General features: G+C 49.9%; 1 protein-coding gene across 9 annotated transcripts in view; it reads right to left on the bottom strand.

Moving 5' to 3' along the window:
• FLNB (filamin B) overlaps positions 1 to 14,009 on the bottom strand; it is a 138,550-nt gene extending 124,541 nt beyond the window's left edge. For all 9 annotated transcript variants that reach the window (XM_033865185.2, XM_019947477.3, XM_033865186.2 and 6 more), the window contains exon 1: positions 13,576 to 14,009. In XM_033865185.2, coding sequence (XP_033721076.1) covers positions 13,576 to 13,867 — 292 coding nt within the window. In that variant the 5' untranslated portion in view covers positions 13,868 to 14,009. The remainder of the gene's footprint in view (positions 1 to 13,575) is intronic.
• Between the last annotated feature and the right edge of the window lie 3,999 nt (positions 14,010 to 18,008).

Genomic DNA, 18,008 nt, shown 5'->3' with positions numbered 1-18,008 from the left:
TATCATTACATAAAAGGTTAAGATCGATCATTATCTTAATACTATAAGAACAATGATACAATTTCAATATATTTAGTTTCTCTAGAATCATTCTGGACTGAAATAGGTTTACTGCTCATTCAAAAAACTCAAATTATAAAAAAATCGTTTTCTTAACAACTCTTCCAAGTCCCAATTCCCTCTGTGCTCCTAGCCTCCAGCACAGCTCCTGGTGCACGGTAAAGGCTCCTCAAGTATTTGTTGAACAAAGCATCTATACATTACTACTCTGAGCTCCCGGTGGTGCTCTGTCAGAGTGCCTTTGCATCACAGAGAAAACTTTATTCCCCTTCCAATTCTGTCTCAACCCTTCAGAGTATGTCAAGGACAAAGGCTCAGTGTGCGGGTAGGTTACTCTGAACGCCTCTCCATCTTTGGCTAATTTTCCTTTTAACCGAAAGAGTAGGCCTCCCACTGAGAACAGGCAACATCACCAGCTGGGATTTAATAACACTGTTTTGGGTTTATTTATGGTTACCTTCGATTTACCTAGTGACACTGCTTTTCCATTATGACAGTGACACCAAGTCTCCTTTTCAAATACATTTGTTTTAAAAATGAGTCAACTGCAGGGTTGGGGAGGCGGGTGGTGATGAGTGAAAATGAAATAGAGATACGGGACATGGCAAAAATAATAAAGGTGGTTCCTCTACAAATGACTGAATTTGGGGGAACACTGAAATGGGACAGATCTCCCATTTTACAGATGGGGAAACATGCTGAGAGGTAGGGCCTCTCCAAGGCCCCAGTGATGACAGAAGCAGGCCTGGGACTAGGATCCAGTGTCTAGGTCCTGCCATCTGCCTAGGACCCGAAATCCTGCCAAATCCAACTTGCTCTGGGCCGTTTCCAAGACCAGAAACTGGTCTCCAGAAGCACAGCGGGTTAACTAACACTTGCTGATCTTATTGATAACGCCTGATGGTCAACTTCAATAGCTGGTGAAACAAAAGCCATTGCGTAATGGTTTAAATTTTTGCTCTGTCATGTGGAAACAGTACCCAGGCTGACTAATATCTTCCCAGTATTAAAACATGAAAATCTGCATTCGTCACTCACTCAGGTAAAACCCCCGCAAACTCTACCTTTGGGGAAGGTGTTGGGTGCTCCCTTGCCCCCATGAAAGATGACCTAAAACTGACACTCCCCTAAAAGGCCGCAGTATCAGAAATATCGCCCAGCCAACGACAGAGCAGACAGCTTGTACTCAAGGGCCAACTGGGGGAAGCACGCGGTTACACAAGACACAGATCCCTTCGGCCTGTCTGGGCAAAGACCAGCGTATCCCTGACAAGAACAGAGAATGATGCCCGCCCCGCAACCTCCCACATCGTCTGGTCTCAGGAGCCACAGAATTTGCTGTTGCCAGCCACCTTCGCTCACCCCGACCCAGCAACCTTGATGCAGGCCGGTGTGACCCCAGCAGTACAGTTTCCAAGCACTACTGTAAAATTATTGTCGCCAGCTCCACGACAAGAGGTTAGACAGTGCTAGGTTTAAGACCACACCCAGGGCAGCACAAATCCTGGCAGGTGGTGCAGGCAGCCCCACCATGGTCCCAGATGTCAAAGGGACAAGACTAGAAGAAAGAGAAGGCGGTGCCCAGGGCCAGGGCAGGAGGCTGGGGGAGTGGGATTGGGGGTGGAGGAGCACCTGGGTTAACCTGCTTGGTTTCAGGTTGAAAGTGCCCAAGGCAGTCAGCACAGCCTCCCCTCCAGCATGGCTGCCCCCTCTTCATCCTCCTCCACTAAGGCCTGAAAAGGGTAAGTGGGAGGGGGTAGGGCTACACAGTAATAATGCAATGCTAACACCACCACAGCAGCAGCTGCCATTGACTAAGGGCTAGAGATGCACATTCTCTTTATACCCGAGAACTCAGTAAAGCAGAGCACTCTATTATCACAGTTTGCACACAAAAGACGGGCTCCTAGAGACAGAACAGGAAGCTGGGGTCAGACAGTTCTCAAGGGGCAGAGCCAAGACTCAGACGCATGAGCAAGCACATCCCCTGGACCCCGGACAGCGTTACAGCCACTTCCGCGAGAGCGACACCAGGAAAGAAAAAAATGGGAGCAAACGACATGCTAAGAGACAAAAAGGAAGGATTAAAGAAAGAAAGGAGGGTAAATGAGCTAGCTAAAAAACAGCTCCATTAGCCAAGTAGGAAGAAAGGGAAAGTGGGGGAAGATGTCAAGAATAGTTGGCACCTGTTTTCTATCCTTAAAGGAAGCTTGGCCGGAAGACCAGACAATGCCACTGGCCCATGGCTCCTGCCCTCAAAATCTGAGGCCACCTCCTCGTCTAAAAACAGCCTATTAGGTATGAGGTATCTTTGACCAATGTATTGGTGTATTCCCACCCACCTACCCTTTACAAAACAGTTAGGCCACGTCTTCTTCCAGTCAGAAGGGGCCACCAGAGGTCCAGGAATTAGGAGGAGAGGGAGGGGGGAGGAAGGCAATGACCACCATTTATGGGGCCCTTACTGTCCGCCAAGGGCTGCATCAAATGCTTTACAGGGAACATATCATTTATCTTCAATAATACCAAGAGTGGGGTACTAATATAGCTTGGGGCTTAGAACCTCAGAGAGGTCAAGCATCTTGCCCCAAGTCTCCCAGCAGGGTCTAATGGACCCATACTCTTAAGCACCCTCAGGAAATGGCTCAATCTGTACTAAAAGGGGTTTACATTCTATCTCCTTTGCCTCAAACGAGACCAAGACAGGATGATTCCCTGGGCCTGGTGTCCTGAGGGCTGTTGAGAAAATGAGGTCTCCAAAAAACCAATGAAGACCTCAGGGCTGCAGATAATCTTCAGACATCTAAAAGTTCCCAGGCAGACAAGGGTGAACCAAGTTGCCCGACTGCATTGTTATGGCGCATAATTGAGACATATTTGAACAGCTAATGGAGCCTAGCAACTAAAAGGTAAAAGACTTTCTGTGCTGGGCTAATCGTGAGACAAGGTCACAATGTATCCAAAGATAATAACTATTATTAAGAGACCCTGGCAGTCCCGCTAAAAGTTGGTCCTAAAAGCTTTTAAGAGACAGAAGTGGCTGGCACACCCCCACTCCGTGGTTGACCAAAACATATTTCTAGACGAAGGGAGATTTGCAAACCAGGATGAGCCTCAACCAAGACCTCCAATTTTAATGCTGGCCACAGCTCAGCAATAACTCAAGGATGAATCTTATCACAACCATCCGTGTGACCAAAATGATTTCACAGAACGTTTCCAGTCCACAGCCTCTTTTTTCCTGAGAAAATGCATCTCCCTCTTCCCCATTCTGACCAAAAGGCCGCTGAAAGCAAAACTCCCTAAAAACAGAAAAAGATTGGTTAAGATTTTTCACAAATGATGTCTTTTCTTTATATTTCTCCAAGTTCTTGCAATTTTTTTTTTTTTACAAAGAACTACAAATGCAACTGTTCAATATTAAATAACTTGTTAGAAGTTAATTTCGAAGACATCCTGAGCTGATGGCTTTCCTTTGGGGACTGAAATCTCAGGTGAGGGCTTGAGTCATAGTCTGCCACATACTCACTAGCTGATCTGGGCGTGCCTCAGTTTCCTTGTCTGTATAGTGGGGGTTACCACAATAACTACCGCTCCGGGTTGCGATGAGGTTTCATTTAGCTATTACTGAGAAACATTTATCCCAATGCCTGGTACTATAGGTGCTTGATATATATTCACTTTTTTTTTTTTTTTTTTTTGCGGTACGTGGGCCTCTCACTGCTGTGGCCTCTCCCGTCGCGGAGCACAGGCTCCGGACGCGCAGGCTCAGCGGCCATGGCTCACGGGCCCAGCCGCTCCGCGGCATGTGGGATCTTCCCGGACCGGGGCACGAACCCGTGTCCCCTGCATCGGCAGGCGGACTCTCAACCACTGTGCCACCAGGGAAGCCCTATATTCACTATTATTAACAAAACTATTACTGTGATCATAGTGACTCTCAGTGGCTTCCTTTTATAAATTCATATTTCTAAGCCTCACATGTCAACCTGGAAAAGGCCTTGTTCTCTACCAGCTGACGTAAATCATAGATGTTCTAAGTCGAGAATGACTGTGAAGTGCTGAGTTCTTTAAATTCAGCATCACTGTCCCAAAAAACGAGGTGTTCTACTGGGATCCCAGACCCGGTTGTCCACTTCACATAATTCCCATTTCTTTATAAGCTGCGAAGGACTATGATTTTGCATTTTTTGAAAGCAAATATATTGCAAACAAGTCAAAGTACCAGCCTTATTCTTCAAACCATCTATGCTAGAGGCTGTTTATTTATTTGATAAGTTATTTATTATATTCCTACTAAGAGCCAAGCTCAGAGCCCCAGAGGTAAACAAGAGATACAGCGCCTGCTCTTGGAGCAGTCGTGACCCAGTGGGAGAACAACACAGGCAAGTCAGGAGATCAATACAGTTTAGTAAGCCATGAAATGGAATGGCACTGGGGGAGGGGGGAGCTGTGGGTGTCCAGGAGAGGGTCTCACGCCCTCCAACCTCGGGTGTGACTCCCCACGCCTGTCAAACAAAAGTGCCAAGAAAAAGGGACAATTATGGCGAGAGATGCGCGCCCCACAGGAAGCGTAACGTGACACCTAGATCATTTCCTGTAAAGGACTCCCCAGCAGGAGAGGCATTCCCCAGGTGCCAGCTTGCCTCTTTTAGTGGAGATGAGGAATGTGACAAGCCATTGCCCAGGTGCTTGCAAGCCAGGATCCACCAAGGCTCCTTCTCCCAGAACACTTTCTGGGTTCTGCCCCCCGGATGGCTTGGGAGCTGCACTGAGGGGCTCCCGGTCCCACAAGCAGCATACCCTCGGCCTTCCAGCCTCTGCCCCTTCTGACAAGGAATCTTATAAACAGAACCCAGACCTCTGTTCAATTAACAGAACTGCCAAGTCACAAAGGCCTTGTAGGGCCTGAGCCCCAAGGCCTCAGCACCTGAGGTTCCCTAGGATGGCAGGGCCTGGTCCGCCACCTCTGGCCTGCTTTACCCCACCAAGGGAACAATAGCTTTGTTCTTGAGCAAGAAGCACCAGGCTGAGCCATGCTCCCAGCAGGCTGCAGAAGGCCAAATAATTCTTGTTTCCCCGGAATATCTGATAAAGCACTTCAGGGAGGTGCACACAAGCAGTGCAGTACCAGCATGATAAGAACTTGATTATTTTCTTGGGGGGTGCAGGGGAGATTGGAGGAATCTGATGTTAGCCACTGAGAATCCTTTCATCCCCCAGGCTATGCGGGAGGCCTGCCGCTGCCTGGGTCACAAGCAGCACGAGGCAGAAAGCAACACCACTCCTGTTTGTCAGAGGAAAGCTGACTGCTGCCTGCCTCTTCTAATCTCAAAATCTTAATTTATGGGACGCAGCGAATTTACACTGTCTCTGCCACAATCCCCACCCATTTCCCTGTAGCTCGAAAGCCAAAATTCCACAGTGTTCCAAATAATCCAACCTCTTTGGTTGCCTGTATATCTGAACGGAAATTCCAGAAAAGTTGTCTGGCATGGCAAAAGCTGACCAGCCTTATGAAAATACCCAGAAAGGTGACCCATTTAGTCAAAAGAGCTTTCAGATCTCCATGAGAAAAGGAATTCATGCCAGCATAAAGGGCCTTCAGAGAGGGAGAACAGGAGTGTTGTGTTAACGCCCAGACCTTTCAACAAGCCAGCCCTGCAATTTCTGGGGAGGCTGAGCACCGAGACGGCCGGCCAGACCAGCTTGCTCTCTCAGGAGCTGCGCTGCAGGAGAAGCCCTTGGGGATACAAGTGCAGCCCTAGAGCACACAGCTCGGTGCCGCGGTGCACAGCAACGGACCTGCCCACAAGTCTCCCTGAACGTGAGTGGGAGCCGCTGGCTTGGACTGGAAGTAGGCAGCCATTTGTAACAGGGCTGCCAGACTGATAAAAGTCGAGTGCCAGCCGGGAAAGAAAGCTTCTGCTCAGCGGCAAGCACAACCCAGCACACCCTCCTGCCGGTTAATGTTTACAGGTAGCAGAAGGAAACGATGTGGGGTGGGGTCACTGCTGACTGAGCACAGCTGTGCCAATGTCGACTGTCACCAAGGATCTCCCAGCATAGCTGGACCTCAACAAACTCCACCCATCCACACCCATAAGTGGTGGGCATTGCAAACCCCACAGGACTGCAGCCAGGAGGCACCTCCTCACCTCTGGCTTCCAGGCCTCTCAAAGAAAGCCCTGCCTGGCTCCCCAAAGCAGACCTTCAGCTGGTCCCTGCTGTCCAGACCTGCAGTGAAATCACTGCCCCTGGAAACCAAACAGAGGCAGGGAAGGAACAAGAAAGCTGTCTCCAGAACTGCGAAGAAGACCCCCATTAAAGCTCTATGATACCGGAAACAGTGAAGCAAATCGGCCCGCAAAAGTTTTGTTTTGTAGAAGGAAATTTCAGTTTCACATTAATCAAGTTCAAATGATTAGTTTCAAGCAAAATAAAAATGAACAGGACTAAAGCAGTAGAAAATCTCTCACTACAATATATCTATTTTACTTTACAAGTGTGAAACCCAACTTTAACATTAAAAATAAAATTTTTAAAGGCACTGTACCGTTTAATGCAGGCAAGCATCATGCCTGGCACGTGAAGTGAGGCATATTTGAGCCTCAGTTTTCTCACCTATAAAATGGAAATAGAGGGCTTCCCTGGTGGCGCAGTGGTTGCGAGTCCACCTGCCGATGCAGGGGACACGCGTTCGTGGCCCGGGCCAGGAAGATCCCACATGCCGCGGAGCGGCTGGGTCCGTAAGCCATGGCCGCTGAGCCTGCGCATCCGGAGCCTGTGCTCCGCAACAGGAGAGGCCACAACAGTGAGAGGCCCGCATACCGCAGAAAAAAAACAAAAACAAAAACAGTAAAATGGAAGTAGATATAAAGCCACTCATTTTGCAGGGTTCATAATAAGGATTGGAAGTAATAAAGGTATGGCACTCAGGACAATGCTTAGCACACAGTAGGCATGGGGAAACGCTGGATACTATTGAATATGTTAGAGGATGCGTGTGCACACACTGCCATTTGGTACACAAATGGCATCATCGTGTACATTCTTGGTACCAAGGATAGCCAAGGAATATGCAGAGGAGCACAGGTGTCCTCCTTGCCAAGCTGTCCACCTGTGCCAGGTTTTGATGATGGGGGAAAGGAGGAAGTCAACACTGTCAAAATAAACTCTCTTCCTACAACACAGACTCAATTTCCCAAGAAAAGTAGCTAGGCACCTTATAAAAGTAGCTAGGCCACTTTTCAAGCCCAAAAAGAAGAAAGTACTGCTGTTTACCATCCAATAACCTGAGTCAATCTGGTGATTATCGAACATGTTTAATGAAGAACTAGATTTACAACAGTAATGTAAAATGGCTTCTACTAGAACACCATGAAAGGCAGTTTTAATCTTTTTTAAGAGCAGGAAATAGCATGCATTTAGATGGAAATGGCTCATTCCACTGGATTTATTCATTTGGTTCAACTTGTTGGGGGAAGGGGTTATAATTTTAGATCTACCTCTTTAACAGAGGACAATTAAAGATGAAACCTAAATGCAGAATAATAACAATGTGGAAAAAAAGAAAATGTAGACATGCAGGCCCTCATAGGGCCTCCACATAGTGTATATGTACCCCAAGGGTGCACAAGATAATCCCTCGGAGCACAGGAAGAACTTCTGTTTGGACTTGTTATCTAAAAAGAAACTAAGCTCTACTGCAGTAACATTTAATATACAGACTGACGGGTAGCATATGTATACAGCTTATAAACGTACATGTATGAGGACAGGGCTCAATTTTTTTCTTGGCAGGAATGACTTGAGCAACAGTGGAGAGATCCCCAGATTAGATGATCCATTTCAGCTGGGTTCACCTACCTTACCCCCAAGCCCCCTCAAGGAAGATGCTTGATTGGCAGCCTCCAGCCTCAAAAGGCCCTTTGTGAGTCAGCCCCTGCCTACCTCTCCACCACCCCTCCAACCTCCACCTGACACACTCTTCTACTCCTGTGCTCGCCTGACTAACTGTCTGCTCACCTGCCTTATTCTAGTAAAGCTTTAAGTCTCAGCTTAACAGCCCCTTCCTCCAGGAAGCCCTCCAGACAGCCCAGTTCAGCCTGAGGGAAGGTGCTCTTCCTCCCCAGAGGGCTTGTCATTTCAATCCTTGCTACTCACAGGGTGGTCCACAAACAGCAACTAGGAGCTCCCTGGAAGAGCAGAATCCAGGCTTCACTCCCCCTAATCTAGTGAATCAGACCGACATTTTTACCAGACCAACATTTTAAAGTTCCCAGATGATTCATGTGTGCCTGAAGGTTTGAGAAGGACACTCCCTGGTGACTTGTCTCTCCTCTGTGTTCAGCAGTGTGTAAGGCAAGCCGGGGACATGACTCGCATTATTCCTGTGGCCCTAGCACTGAGCCTGGCTCAGAGTTTATCTTTCATTTTCTTGTTGAATGAGGAAAGAAAGAAAAAAAGGATCTTGGGGGTCACCTTCATTAGAGGTTCCAAGCTGGGGGAAGGGAATAGCTAACACACCATACGACAGTGTCAGGACTGGCCAGAGGATAGATGGAAGACAGAGTCCATTATACTAATAATGACAACACCAGCATTACGCTGTAACTTAAACAAATCAAATATAATGCTCTCAGCAACGCTAAGGTAGGAACTATTATTCTCCTCCATTTTACAGATGGGGAAACTGAGGGTCAGAAAGGTTAATGCACTGGATCAGGGTTGCACAGCTGTTAGGGGGCAGAGTGGGGATTAGAATCCTGGCAGTCTAGCTTCAGGCTATACTAGCTTCAGGCATGTGCTGACCCGAAGGCTGCTTATAGAGAAAGCAGGATGACGAGGTACCCTGGCCACACAGCCACTACAAGCAGGGCCCAAAGGTTCCGAACCTGAGCATCCGCTGCCCAAGGAGCAAGGCAGCCATCCTTAACTAACCCATGACACGGCCTCACAGCACAGAACGAGGACCCTCCTCCCCGGGTGGAGGGTGAAGGGGGAGTGCCCAGGAGACATAGTTTGGCTCCAAATCAAAGCTCTCCTTCAGCACAGACTCTCCAAGAATGAAGGCAGCTGCTGACTGGCATGCTGGCCCCACCGGTGCTGGAGGAGCCTGCAGAGGCCCAGCTGCCATCTGGAAATGATTTGGCCCAGAGATTCCTGAACGGGTGGGAGGCTGGAATGACCAGCCGCTCGGAGCTCCCATCCACCTCTCAGAAACAAAGCTGGTGTGAATGGGCCCTGGAGGCAGCCACAACATAACCAGGGGTCACCCCCTTCCAAAGAGGGGACAGCCTCTGGGCAGTCCATAACCCTATTACAGCAACAGGAATCAACATTAGCCAACCAAGCTGGTCTCCCCCGTGTGGTGCCGATTTTAAATGTCCTTTCAGCGTGCAAACCCTCCAGCGTGACTTTTGAGACTATTACTGGACAGCACCTTACTTATTTAACAAACACACAGCACCAACTATGTGCCATGAACTGTTCAGAGCACTTTAAAAGATGTTAGCTTGTTTAGTTTTTATAACAACTTTTAAAGGAGGTAGTTATTATCCCCATTTAAGTTATAAGGAGACCAGTGCACAGAAATTTCTTAATAGCTACTTCGAGGCAAGTAGGATTTGAACCAAGAATCAGAGCTCTTAATTAGCTCACACCAATGTGTTACTTTGTTCCAAATGGCCCAGAACTTGTTAATTCTGACAAAGCATGCTACTTTGCTACCTTTCAAGCATTCTCTGGATATGAACTACATTGCCTGAAAGACACACTGGCATTTGCTAAGTAGTTACAGAAAAGAGCAGAATTTAGGATTATTTGTGCATTATTTTGGTCGGGGTGGGACACAAGGAAGGAAAACAGGGTGAGTGGTTGGGTGACCCACCACCCTGGGAACTCCACCCAGTGACCCGAGGTCTTGGGAACATACACCCCGCCCGCTCTGCGGTGCTGGCCTGGCACAGGTACCTTAAGCAAACATCAGGGTCGGACCACATCCTTTAAAAAGGAAAGAATTCCTTTTCGTAAAGGATCAAGCCAAAACACACCACCCAAACTTCTAGCCTGCCTTGATTGTCATTCTTGGGCTGGGAGACCCCTTCTTCTCCAAGTTGGCTGTGCTGCAGAAAGGCTTTTGGAAAAACAAGTAAATAAACCTGCCAGCTCCTGGCAGACAACTAGAATTAAAATATGCTGAGGCCTCACTATGAACTGCCCAGGATATAAGAAGGAACTTTAACTTGGGGATAGAGCCTAGGATGGGCCCACCTTACAAGGAATCACAAACGTGAACAGCCAGGGCTGTCTTTCAGGGAGTTGTAGGCAGAAAAGCCACAGTGCTCTGGCGACGTTTGACCACCTCATGTCACACAGCTGGCGCCTATAACCCAACTCTAATGATTCCCACAATGAAATACTGCTGGGAGTTATCCAGAGTATACAAAACCCTGTATTAGTTCAAAGATATCTTCCCAGATTATGGAAGTGAAATGCTATCCTGTGAGTAGCAGGAAATCTCAAAAAAAACAGACCAAAAAAACCAGTGAAGACAAGGCGGCCATTCCCCCAGCAAATTCACCTCAACACAAGATGCAATATGCAACCTGAGTCTGCGCACCTCCCGACACGACACTCGTCTCACGGGCCCTCATCACAGTTCAGAGGACCAACCTCATCCCTCACCTAAGGCCTTGCTTTGTTCGAGGCCAGACGCTCAACGTGTGGATGTCCAGCCACAACCCCAACACCCCAGACTTGCAAAACTTGGTGTTAACATGAGCTTTCTGAGGCGGGAAACTGGTTGTATTTTACTCATTTCTGACACTGAAAGGTAGGTCAGTTAAGGCTCAATTTCAACAACTCGGCAGACCTGGTTTACCAGCTGGGTGACCTCCACAAGTGACTTCCCTCCCGTATCCCCAACTTTAAACGGACGTACTAACACTAACAACCAGCGCAGTAATAACAACAAACATTTTCTAAGCACTTGGCCAGGACTGGGGCAAGCCCTTAACCCTCCCAGGGACTTGCTAAAAGCAGATCATCATATAACAAGGAAACCAGAACTCAAGGATTCAAGGTGGTGATCAATGGGGTGGGTGATGAACAGAACACGCTTAACACCGAGTGGGTGCCCCCAAATTGGAGCACGTGTCACTGTCAGCACAAGGTAACACAGCGTAGGCAGTGAAAGCTTGAACTGAAGTCCACGCTGGATGTGAATTTTTTCTGAAGGGCCTTTACCCAGCATAGCCTCAGGAGCAGAGGGAAGAGGCCTCAGGCATTACCTGCTCAGGAGTCCTGGCACTTGGCAAGTTTCCCTCCAGCCTCCAGAGGCTGGAAAACCTGTTTGTTGTAAGGTCCTTCTGGAGAACACTTAGGCAGCCAATGACGGGAGTCATAAATGTGGTCACAACCTTTGACCCATGAATGCCACCCTGGAGAATATGATCCAAGAAGTTATTTAAAAGGAAAAAATAAAATAAAATGATGTAAATCATGGTGGGAAGAGGTCCATAGGCCACAACCAGGGAAGGGGAGGCGAACCCTGGCACGTCAGGACGATGGAAGACGCTAGGGCCTGGTTGGGTTCAGGAATGAAAAGCATGAGGATCAAGGAGGAAAAGTAAGGGACCAGAAAAAGTCTAGAATGAGACCCCCAGTTTCGGGGCACTGATGGGGAGCCATGCTGGAGGCAGCTGCAGCCTCCATAAACAGTTGCTAAATTAGGCAGTCCAGGGTTTTCTGGTGCTGTGGTTTGGGTTTTGTTTGTTTTGTTTTGCTTTTTAAAGAGATTTCATGTCATGTTTGGATACTCCTGCTTTACTTTAAGTTTCTTTGTTCAGTTAATTAAATAAATATACAGTTTTAAAGCAAAGAAAAGATCCGAGTTGAGCCCAGCCAGCCCTTGAGATTCCTCCGAGGGAAAGCTGGTTTCTGCAAAGGAAAGAATTCCAACAGAAATCTGAGGTTCTCCTTCCCTCGTTACACGAGATGGGCCCACAAAATAAGACAGCGTGCCACCCGGCTTCCCTCTGCAGAGAAGCTGCCCTCGTTGGGGAGGCTGACTGGGCCGTGGCAGCTGCCTGGACCCAGGAAGCAGCCCTACCTGCCAGGACAGGTGTGGGGGAGGACGGGAGAGAGGACGGAGGAGGCTCAGCCTAAAGGGAACCCGTCCTAGGCAGGAGAAAGTCCCAGCAGCCACACCCATGGCCCTTTCTTCCTGTCAGGGGGTCACTCTAAGGCCTGGTTTCCTCAGGAACAGACCTGAGACCCAGCCCTTGCTCCTCCCTGGCAAGAGGCTCACCTAGCAGAACACACACACACAACATAGGTGCACACACATTCTCTGCACACTTACATGCTCTGCACACACACTACACACTCGCACACTACACACCCCCTGCCCCTCCCATCACGGCCTCCACCCTCAGAAGCCTGTGACCTTTCCCGAAGCCCTCAACCAGCCCAGGTCATAGTGGGACCTCACTCTCATTCTTCCTCCCCAGTTCCAGGGGGAGAGGAACCCGACACCAACTCCCTCCCTCCTCTCAGGAAGATCTTGGTGTGGGGAGGGCGGGGAGAGGAAGGCAAAGTCTCCTTTAATTGTCACCCACTTCCTTCAATTCTCCGCTAGACCCTCGCTAGCTTGGGCAAGCCCATTAACCCTCTGGACCTCCTTGTCTGTAAAATGGGTCTAATGACGCCCCAGCTCGCAGCATGTGTAAGGACCGAAATAAGGCTGTTGGAAGCCTGTTAGAAGGCTGCGCACTAGCTGGAACTCCCTACAAGGCGGCAGTTACTGTGACCACCACCATCTCTAAATTATACCTTCAGCGGCGGAGCAGCCGCGGCGCAGAGCCAGAGCTGAGCTGGGAGCAGAGGGAGCGAGGAAGACACACCCCCCCGAGGCTCCCCTTCCCACCTCGGGGCCCCCACGCCTTTCGGCGACGGCGAGGTCCCCATCTCCACCTGGCGGGAGGGCCCCAAGTTCAGAGAACAGTCCCTCCCCAGGCCTCCCTACCTGGCCTCCGAGCCAACGCCCATTCCGCGGCCGCCGAGCGCAGCGGCCTGGGCGCAGCTGGGCGAGCACTCCGGGGAGCGTCTGACTAGGGCCCCAGCCCCAGGGACGGCGGACCAGAGGTCTCCAATCCCCCAGCTCCCGCAGAGGCACCCCAGGTGCAGAGAAGTGCCACAGCTCCACTTCTCCCCGTGCGGCCCCAGCCCGAACCTTCAACCCACCGCCCCCCAGAGACGCACTGCCGGGGCGCACGGCGCGGAACTCTCACACGACAGCAGCACCCCAGGGGATGGCTCCCAGGAGGGGGCCTAGGGTCCCTTTGTCCTCATCCCTCGGGGACGACGTCCCCCGGCCTCGAAGCCCACACTCAGCCCGCGGCTGCTGGGCGCCGTGGGGTCGCGCGACAGGGAGCTTCAGCCCCCGCGGGGTCGCACGCGCGGGGGCGCGAGGTGTACATCGCCGGCGCCTGGCCCAGCCAGGGCACTCACCGATGGACACGAGCTTGATGTTCTCACGGTCCAGGAACTCGAGCGCCACGGACACGTTCTCGAGCTGCATCTGGCGGAAGGTGGGCCGCTGGTGGTACTTGCGGTACATGTGCTTTTGGCTGAGCACCTCCAGAAGCGCGATGAGCCGCAGCCCGTCGCTCAGGTCGGTCTGCAGGTTCCCTATGCGTTTGTTCACGCACTTGAGGTGCTCGTTGCACCAACGCGTGAACGTGTTCTGCTGGATCTTCTTCCACGGCGCGTCCTCCGCCAGGTCCTTCTCAGTCACCGGCATCCTGGCGGCGGAGAGAGCAATATGCACAGCGAGCTGCCGGGGACAGGCGTAGGGAGGCCCAGGGGCCGGGGAAGCGAAAAACCGAAGCGGAGCGGGAGCGGGAGCGGGGCTCGAACTCGGTGCTTCCGAAGCCGCGGCCGGGGCTGCTCTGCGCTCGCCTGCCCGTGGCCGCGCGAGGCGTCTGGCCCCGCGCCTGCGCGTTGAGCCGACCCGCCCCTGAAGCCCCGCCCCGTCCCAACCCTCTGGCGGGAGTTCCCGGGCCACGCTCTCCCCCTGCCGCTCAAAGAGGGCACTGCGTCCCGCGAACTGCAAGGCGTCCCGGGACGCCGCGCTCTGTGCTCACAGCCTCCGCTAAAGGAAGCTAGGCGGGAGACCCGCCAGGAGAGGGTCACCCGGACCCAGAGTGAGGGGACGTGCAGAGGTAGGAACCTGGACAGAATGGGCAGGGACGGCCGTCTGGTTCACGCAGGAGGGGTTGGCGGGGAGGGGTATTTCATCCACCTACAGGTTCAGTAAGGTTTAATAAGGGCTTTATTGAGCTCCTGCTGTGTGCCAGCCTCTGTGTTAGGCGCTGGGGACACCGTGAAGGAAATGGACAACTTACATTTCATCTTAACTAAACTCATATGAATTATAATATCATTCATAGCATTTATTGAGTGCCTACTCTATGCCAGCCTTCTTAGCGCCTGCCAACCAATGGTAAATAAGAAAAATTTATAACTTAACCTTGAGGAGCTCATAGACTAATAGGAGAGAAAAGTATAAATCAACTATCACAGACAGCTTAATGGTACTGATAGAAATGAACAACAATTTGCTGTGTATATTAGTTTCCCAATGCTGCTGTAACAAATTACCAAAACTTTGTCTTTGAAAAAACCACACATTGTTGGCACTTCCCTGGTGGCACAGTGGTTAAGAATCCGCCTGCCAATGCAGGGGACACGGGTTTGAGTCCTGGTCGGGAAGGATCCCACAGGCTGCAGAGCAACTAAGCCCGTGTGCCACACCTACTGAATCCCTTGCACCTAGAGCCCATGCTCTGCAATGGGAGAGGCCCGCAGAGAAAGCCTGCGTGCAGCAACGAAGACCCAACGCAGCCAAAAATAAACAAACTTCAAAAAAAACATACATTATTATCTGTAGTTTAGAGTCCCTCACAGGTCTCACTGAGCTAAAATCAAAGCAATTGGCAGGATGCATTCCTTTCTGGAGGCTCTAGGGAAGAACCCGTTTCTTTGCCTTTTCCAACTTCTAGAAGCTTCCCAAATTCCTTGTCTGAGGCCTATTCCTCCAACTTCAAAACCAGCAACACCAGGCAGAGTCTTTCTCATGCTGTCATCTCAGGTTATCCACAGACACATCTTCCTCTAATTCTTTTTTTTTTTTTTTTTGCAGTACGCAGGCCTCTCACTGCTGTGGCCTCCCCCGCTGCAGAGCACAGGCTCCAGACGCGCAGGGCCAGCGGCCATGGCTCACGGGCCCAGCCGCTCCGCGGCATGTGGGATCCTCCCGGACCGGGGCACGAACCCGCGTCCCTTGCATCAGCAGGTGGACCCCCAACCACCGTGCCACCAGGGAAGCCCCCTCTAATTCTTTTAAGGACCCAGCTGGGAAGAGGGGTTGGGCAGGATGAATACATATCAAGGGCTTCCAGCCCTAGGAGAAGTCAGCAGATTTGTGGTGACATTCTGTAACAGGTCATTTGTATACAAGGTGAAGTGCTTTCTTCAGACAGATTGCCACACTGGAAATGCTCAAAGCCACCTTGGGGGAAAGACAGTATTGCCTGGCCCTGGCCCATTGTTGGGATCAGTAAGTATCTGAAGTCTCATTCCCCTCCTTAGTGGTTAAGTGAAGACACGTGCTGGCGGTCAGCTGATAAGCACTAGACAAAGCTGGACTTGTACCTGGGTTTAACGCCAAAGTCTGTACTATGCCTCAAAGACCCCATGCTGTTCCTAGCCTGGGCCTTGCCTTTGTCCACACAATCTGACCAGCAGATTCACTAGAGGCAGTTTAGGTAATCTTACTTACCCCATGCCCAAGGCTTCTGGTTCCTCATGCTTTCCTCCATCCAAAGGCATCCATCAAAACTTATCAGCCAGCGTCTCACTCCGAAGGGGACCTCCTCCCTGCTAGGTGAGACTGGAGCTAATGTGATCAACTCAGCTCACTCAGCAGCTGATAATGTACTAAGGTTCTCCTTTCTTATGAGATATTTCTGTTTTCACCAGGTCTTGACACACATAACTAAATAAGTTCTGCATCTAAATATCCAGTCCACTTCACTCTGAGCTGAGACATCCCTGTCTTAGGATGAAGCTGGTGATTCTCTCCAGTCAATCAGAAGACACTTAAGAGTTCCCTAGGAAGCAGTTTATGGGGAGTGAAGGGGATTCAGCAACCTTGGTGGAGGGGGGTGGTCAGTGGCTTTGGTGACAAGGAGAGGAAGCAGACAAGGTCTTCAAATGGCTCTTTATCAATATGTGATAAAAGATGAGGGCTGAACAACTCAGGGCAGGCATTTCTGCAGGGAGCGTTTTAGCCAATGCATTCCACAGTTTTGCTGACAAGACCTTCACTTCAAACACCCAATCTGTTTTCTAAATTTTTTTCCTAGGCTTCTTTGATCTCTTCTTGGTAGAACCATCCAGAATGGAAGAGTATAAGGAAGCGAAAGGCTCAGGCTTTCGGTGTGAATTCTGGCTATCCTGGCTCGATGACCTCGAACAAATAACCTCAGCAAGCGTGTTTTCTCATCCGGGAAATGGAGCCAACACATCAACTCCTGGGGTTATTAAATAATGCAAGCAAAACTCTTAGCAGAGTGCCTGGAATACCATCAGCGCTCAATAAATGTAACTGAAAACTGGGCAAAATTAACAGAGACTTCTCAACCAGACGCTGAAAAATCTAGAATTAGCTGCATTTTCCCAGACTCCAGTCTGTCTCTGTAAGAAGCCAAGGCTCCTCTCCATGTCTGTTACCCACAGATGTTGACACCAATCTGTTCCAGCCCCGCGAGATCCCCGTCAGAAGGAACTGACAAAGAAAACATAAGTCGAGCAGTAACCCCTACATGTCAGGATGGACCTGACAAGACAACAGCAAATTCACAGACATCCACAAGGAAGAGTCTACCTGTACCTGAAGATGAACATCGGGTGGAAGGTTGGAGCACTGTGAGCCTGCTTCTCAAAGTTGTGCGATTTGCCAGGTCAGCCCATGGGAGTAGGATTGGAGGGAGCTCTTCTACCCAGGCAAGCGTGCAGAAGTTCCTCCAATCCCACCTCCAGGCCTTTGCTCAGGCAGTGCTCTCATCTCTCCCCTCCAACTTGGAAAAAGCGTGCCCATCCCCCAGTCCCCTCACCCTCACAGCTTGTGTGGTCCCAATGCTTGTTTTATGCTGAAGTTTACTTGCTGTTTTCACTTGCTGAAGGAGGGCAACTGTCATCTCTGTCCCCTTGCAAGATGCAAGGGTTTTAAGACCTAACAGAGCCTGCACTGTCCAACATAAGTATGATGAGAGCCACACTGTAACTTTAAATGTTCTAATGACACCAAAGAGTTATTAAGTACCCTTTAAAAAGTAAAAGGGAGCTTCCCAGTTTCCATCCCTGGTCTGGGAGCTAGATCCCACGTGCACACCGTACGTAACAAGGAGTTCACGTACCACAACTAAGGAGCCAGTGAGCCACAACTAAGGAGTCTGCCTGCCACAACTAAGACCAAATGCAACCAAATAAATTAAAAAAAAAAAAGAGGTGTAATAATAATAGTGGTAGTATAGTTGTAATAGTAATAATAATAACAGAAGCTTCTGCTTCTTAAGTAGTGTTATTCTCATTTAATCATCACAACAACTCCAGGAGGTGTTGTTATTATCCCCATTTTACAGGTAAGGAAACTGAGGCTGAGAGGAGTAGTCATATGCCTAAGGTCACAGAGTGACAGAGACTGGATACTAAGTAAAGACTAAGAAAGGCAATAGTCATGATTAAGAGCAGAGACCTGCAGCTGCCCCTGACTTTATTTCCTTACCTGTAATCTACATTAATAATGTACCTCCTAGGAGTTTCTGACAAATGGGAAGCTAGATGTATAGCACTTAGCATGTACATGTCAGCTGAGAGAG

This window comes from Tursiops truncatus, chromosome 10 (assembly GCF_011762595.2).
Source record: "Tursiops truncatus isolate mTurTru1 chromosome 10, mTurTru1.mat.Y, whole genome shotgun sequence".
Taxonomy (NCBI): Eukaryota; Metazoa; Chordata; class Mammalia; order Artiodactyla; family Delphinidae; genus Tursiops; species Tursiops truncatus.
This window is presented reverse-complemented; position numbering and strand designations above follow the sequence as displayed.